Genomic DNA, 6,164 nt, shown 5'->3' with positions numbered 1-6,164 from the left:
AACTTGGCGAGACCTCATCTCTACAATAAATTAAAAAAATTAGCTGGGTGTGGTAGCGCGCGCTGTAGTTCCAGCTCCTTGGAAGGCTGAGGCGGAAGGATCGCCGGAGTCCAGCAGGTCGAGGCTGCGGTGGCTGGGAGCAGCCACTGCACTCCAGTCTGGGCGACAGAGTGAGACTCCGACAAAAAAAAAAAAAAAAAAGTTTTATCTGTTTGGTTTTTTTGGCATTCTACTAAAAATAAGGCTGCTCTTGGATAAAAATACAAAATTCACATGTCCTCAAGCTTCCTGTCTTGGTTATCAAAATATACTTGAAAAATAAAAAAAGAGGAAGACCAAAAGGACTATGGTTTTGTCATTTGTACTTTAAAACAGTAGTCTCCTAAGCAGAGGAGGGCCCATACCGACAGTCCAGTCAGGGATGAGGGACAAGAAAAATGTATTAGAATGGTTTTTAAATATTTATTTTCACCTCTTTTAACATTTCTTTTTTGTGTGAATGTCTGATAACATATATACCATATTTTACAGACACACACACAAAAGTGTGGGACTGGGTGAGGGCCACTTTCTCCAAATCTACTGTTCAGTCTGAGAACTTGACTTTGAGAGAAAAGGAAGCATTTTCTGTACTGTGGTCTGATCTTGCACACAATGTGAGACTTCCTCTGCCTCTGGACACATTCTGGTTTCTGCTACAGAAGACTATCTTGTCATTCGTAGGAAAGCAAAGGACATATAGTCATACTTTTCCGTTTTTTTTTTTTCTTTTTTTGCATATATGCTCTAATAGGGCTGTCGATGTTTAATAAGCATCAAAAGAGGTTGGAGCCGGGCTCAGTGGCTCAGCCTGTAATCCCACGCCTTTGGGAGGCTGAGGTGAGTGGATCGCCTGAGCCCGTGGGTTCGAGACCCGCCTGGGTGGCGAGACCTCATCTCTATAATAAATCAAAAAATCAGCCGGGCATGGTAGTGCATGCCTGTAATTCCAGCTACTTGGAAGGCTGAGGTGGAGGGATCACTGGAGCCCAGCGGGTCAAGGTTGCGGTGGCTGGGGGCAGCCACTGCACTCCAGTGTGGGCGACAGAGTGAGACTCCAACTCAAAAAAAAAAAAAAAAGAGGTTGGGTACAGTGGCTCATGTCTGTAATCCCAGCACTTTGGAAGGCCGAGGTGAGAGAATGCCTGAGCCCACAGGTTCAAGAATAGCCCGGGCAACTTGGCAAGACCACATCTCTACAATAAAAATCAAAAAACAAAGTCATGTTCAGCTTTATTATTGGCATTAAGGAACTGGAGTATCGTGTACCTTGGTGTAGTTTTTTTCTAAATTTCTTTTACTTAGGTTTCATTAAGGTTTTTGTATCTGGTGGGGGGGTAAGTTTTCATCCAACTGGGAAAAATTTTGGCCATTATTTCTTCAAACATTTTTTCTGTCCCACTTGCCTTCCTTTTGAGGGACTCCAGTCACACCATTTTATACTGCCTGAAGTTGTTCCACAGATTGCAAATGCTCTGCTCATTTCTTTCCCAGTAATTTTTCTGATTCATGTTAGATAGTTTCTATTGCCTTATCTTCACATCTACTAAGCTTCTCTTCTGCAGTGTCTGTTCTGCAGTTAATCCCACCCAATGTACTTTTTATCTCAGAAACTGTATTGTTCATCTCTTGAATTCCTTATGTGGGTCTTTGAATGTCTCCTGTTTCTATCTGACATGTTCAATCCTTCCTCTGCCTTCTGGAACATATGAAATATAGTCACTGTTTTAATGTCCTTGTCTACTAATTCTATCTTCTGTGTCACTTCTGGATGTTTCTATTGACAGCTTTTTCTGCTCATTATAGATTGTATTTTTTCTTATTTCTTTACATGCTTGCTATTTTTTTTTTTTTTTTTTGAGTCAATGTCTCACTCTGTTGCCCAGACTAGAGGGCAGTGGTATGATCGCAGCTCATTGTAACCTTGTCCTGGGCTTAAGCAATTCTCCCTCTTCAGTCTCCTGAGGAGTTGGAACTACAGGTATATACCACCATGCCTGGCTAATTTATCTTTTAAAGAGATGAGGTTGTGCTATGTTGCTTAGGTTGGTCTAGAACTCTTGGGCTCAAGCAATCCTCTCACCTCAGTCTCCCAAAGTTTTGGGATTACAGGCATGAGCCACTGTGCCTGGCCCAAGACAAGCTTTTAAGCTTTGTTAGGTGGGATGAGAGCAGCCTTTAGGACTACTTTTGCCCTACTACTGAGGCAATACCTGCTCTATCTGATGCCCTGTGATTACAAAGTTCTCTGCTCTGGTTGGTGGGAACATACACTATTTCTGGTCCTCTGTGAACTCTGCAGATTGTCCTCTGCTTCTTTCAGGTGGTACTTTGCCCAGTCCTGGATAGTTTCCTTCTACACATGTGCTGATTTTTACTCAGCAGAAGACTCAAAGGGACCCTTAGAAGCTCTGACACACTCCCTCTAGCACACTCCCTCTAGCAGCTCACCTTCTTGGCCTCCCTGACTCCTAGATCCAGCTCCTTAACTCAGGGGAATACACGGCTCTGCCTGGGTTTGCCCTCCCTGCCATGTAGCCTGAAATTTCAGGCAGTGAATTCCCCTCATCTGTTTCTCCACCTGAGGGTCACTTCCTACCAGGAAGCTGCTGTTTTATATACTTTATCCAGTTTTGTAGTTGCTTCAAGTGAGAGGGCAAACCTGGACCCTGTTACTCCATCCTGGCTGAAAGCAGAACTTATATTTTTAGTTTTATTTTATTTTATTTTTATTTTTTGAGTTGGAGTCTCACTCTGTCGCCCAGACTGGAGTGCAGTGGTCGCTCCCGGCCACCGCAGCCTCGACCTGCTGGGCTCTGGCGATCCTGCTGCCTCAGCCTTCCGAGTAGCCAGAATTATAGGCATGTGCTATCATGCCCGGCTGATTTTTTGATTTATTGTAGAGATGAGGTCTCACCAAGTTGCCCAGGTGGGTCTCGAACCCACAGGCTCAGGCAATCCACTCACCTCAGCCTCCCAAAGGTACGGGATTACAGGCTGAGCCACCGAGCCCAGCTTATTTTTAGTTTTAAATAGGGAAAGAAACTATTCCTGGTCATATTATATACCATACTCCAAGACGTATAGTAGGAAGTTGTGAGAGAACTTCTAGCTTGCTTGGAGAAGGTAGTAGGGTGCAAAAAATCAAGTGGGAAAGGAAAAGGAACAAATAAAGTTTCTTCTACCTACATTACTGGCTTGTATTACAGTTGATGATCTCCTTTTTGAAAAGGGGGAATCACATAAAAAGTATGCTAGTAAGTTGGCCAGAATAAATAGATCATTCTCTACCTAGAAAAGAACTGACAATTATTATTTCATGATTATACCTACTACTTACTGAACATGTTCATATACCATGAACTGAAGATACAGTTAAATTCCTGTCCAAGCCGGGCTCGGTGGCTCAGCCTGTAATCCCGCACTTTGGGAGGCTGAGGTGAGTGGATTGTCTGAGCCCCACAGGTTCGAGATCCGCCTAGGCAACTTGGTGAGACCTCATCTCTACAATAAATCAAAAACTAGCCGGGCATGGTAGCACGCGCCTATAGTTCCAGCTACTTGGAAGGCTGAGGCGGAAGGATAGCTGGAGCCCAGCAGGTCGAGGCTGCGGTGGCCAGGAGTGGCCAGTACATTCCAATCTGGGCGACAGAGTGAGACTCTAACTCAAAAAAAAAAAAAAAAAAAAAAAAAAAATTCCTGTCCAGGGGTTTCCTGAGATCTGAAAATTATTTCAAGGGTTTATCCAGGGTAACAAGATTGAGAAAGGTTCACACAGGTGATCAAGATCAATGGTGTCTTGGTAACTGCTGAAGATGGATGATGAGTACATGGAAGCTCATTATACTAGTTTCTATTTTTATGTATATTTGAAAATTTCCATAATAAAATTAGAAACAACTATAGAAGGGATTGAGACATTTACCTGAATTATAAGAAACTAACTTACAGTCTACACCTTTTGTAGCAGAAAAAAATGAAACTGACACCCAGAAAGAAGCAGAGACAGACTCCAAAGCCACCACCCAGCCCTTGTTTTTACTACTTCTAGCCAGGTCTCAAATATGTGAAAAAATAAATCCCTTCTTTAAGTAGTTTAAGTTGGGATCTGTTCACTTAAAACCCAAAGGTCCTGACCAATGCAGTTGGCAAACTATAAACAGCTGTATTCATCTTCTTGAAGTGTACATTATCATCTTAGGAATTCATCAAAATGGAAAAGAGGTTAACATTAAAGTTGTTAACTTTTGACCATTTTCAAAAATCAAGTCTACTTTTCAAATGTTAACATGCCTGGATCATGGTCTCTAAGTATCACTTCTCATTAAGATGAACCAGGACTCCTTGGAAATTTGCTAATTCCTGGCCTGGGGCATAAAATGTCTAAGATGAACCTGGAATATCTTTGGTCCAGAGATCAGAGATGACAAAGACTACCAGGATCAGTCAAAAGGACACAGGGGCCACCAGCCAGCCTGAGATGGCCAACTTAAGCACTGAAGTTTGAAACACATCAAATGCTTTAAAATCTATGAGTTAATAGTGATACTTTAAAAAAAAGGAAAAGCAAAAGAATATCACTTTGGTCATCTTTGGAGGATGCCAGAAAAGCAATTCATTTATTTTGAAAACAAGAAAATAGGGAAAAAGAAACCAAATATGTTATTCTGTCTTTCCTATACAAATTGTACCTCAGCATACCAAAGAGCTGATGAGCAAAATATTTATTTCTCTAGCAACAAATGCAAGAGGAATAGTAGGATGTCACCATTGTGCAGCCTTAATTAATAGATTAGGGGAATGGTCATCAATGCCTACAGCAATACCATTAGGTGAAAAGCTGATGGGGAACTTCATAATGAATGGCTCTAGCTGGCAACACATCACAAAAAAAATAAAAATAAAGGAGACAAATGATATCCTACATGCTTGCAAAAAAAAAAAAAGAGAGTACATGCATTTATAAAACTATTTTCTTTACAGAGAAGAAGAGAGATTGATCAGAAATACAAAGGAAGAAATAATTCACAAATTGGTCTGTACTGTAACTACTCTTTTACATAACCACTGTCTTGGGTGAAAATCCAAAGTCTGAAGTATACAGGGAGTAGGGGCTGCTGTGAATAATCTGGGCCATCTTCCTTAAAGCTGGTATTCACCAAATATAAAAACGCCTACCAGAAATATTTGTCAGCGTCCAGCAGACATGGCAAGGCAATTCCATATTCTTTTCTTTTCAGGAAAGCTCTGCCCTTCTCATGATATCCCATAGCTAACATAAGGGCCTAGAAAAAAATATAAATTTCAAAAATCTTTAAATATAACAAAACAAATTATATTAAAAGCATATTAATTACTTTAAAATCAAATAAGGTTAAAAAAAAATCACAACTCAATCTAAAAGCCAAAATTAAGAAAAATATAACTAAAGCTTTATTTCATTTAAACACTGAAACCAAGCACTCGATTTAACATGGCTGATACAGTCATCACCAACACCTCGTTCTTTTTGTTTTCATCAGTTTATTTTAGTATCTGGTGATCTGGATCTACTTCTAGTATCCCATTAAGACTAAACATATAAAAAAGCAGTCAATGATGTATATAACCTTTTAAAAAACAGCATTCATTTCACTTTCTCTTCTTCATGAAGTTTTTTCTGAAGTATTTGTCAACCTAGTATTTCCAAGACAATTTTTAAAAGATGATCTGAAATTTTTTGAAGTTCATTAGTTTTTTAATTTGAATATTTACATAATTCAGTCTAACAAAGGTTTTCCAGAAAGATCTGGATGTTATCATTTAATGTGAGAAAGCAGTGGGCAAATAATCACCAATATTTAAAAAAAAATAAACATCACCATCAAAAGAGGACTGGATTAAAAAAATGTGGTACATATACACGATGGAATATTATACAGCCATAAAGAAGAACAAAATCATGAACTTCGCAGCAACCTGGATGGAATTAGAGCTTATAATACTGAGTGATCTCTCACAGAAACAAAGAGCTCATAATGTTCTCACTCATAAGTGGTCCTTGAACAACTACCATATTACTATAAGAAAAGGATTAAAAGTAGTGGCAGCCGGGCTCAGTGGCTCAGCCTGTAATCCCGCGCCTT

At 40.0% G+C, this 6,164-nt stretch overlaps 1 protein-coding gene across 3 annotated transcripts in view; it reads right to left on the bottom strand.

Annotated features, from left to right (window-relative positions):
• NUB1 (negative regulator of ubiquitin like proteins 1) overlaps positions 1–6,164 on the bottom strand; it is a 35,212-nt gene that overhangs the window by 11,951 nt on the left and 17,097 nt on the right. For all 3 annotated transcript variants that reach the window (XM_008072702.2, XM_021706270.1, XM_021706271.1), the window contains one exon: positions 5,218–5,324. In XM_008072702.2, the coding sequence (XP_008070893.1) occupies positions 5,218–5,324 (107 nt within the window). The remainder of the gene's footprint in view (positions 1–5,217; positions 5,325–6,164) is intronic.

The sequence above is a fragment of the Carlito syrichta genome, unplaced genomic scaffold, assembly GCF_000164805.1.
Source record: "Carlito syrichta isolate Samal-C Ts95f unplaced genomic scaffold, Tarsius_syrichta-2.0.1 Scaffold315400, whole genome shotgun sequence".
In the NCBI taxonomy this organism is placed as follows: domain Eukaryota; kingdom Metazoa; phylum Chordata; class Mammalia; order Primates; family Tarsiidae; genus Carlito; species Carlito syrichta.
This window is presented reverse-complemented; position numbering and strand designations above follow the sequence as displayed.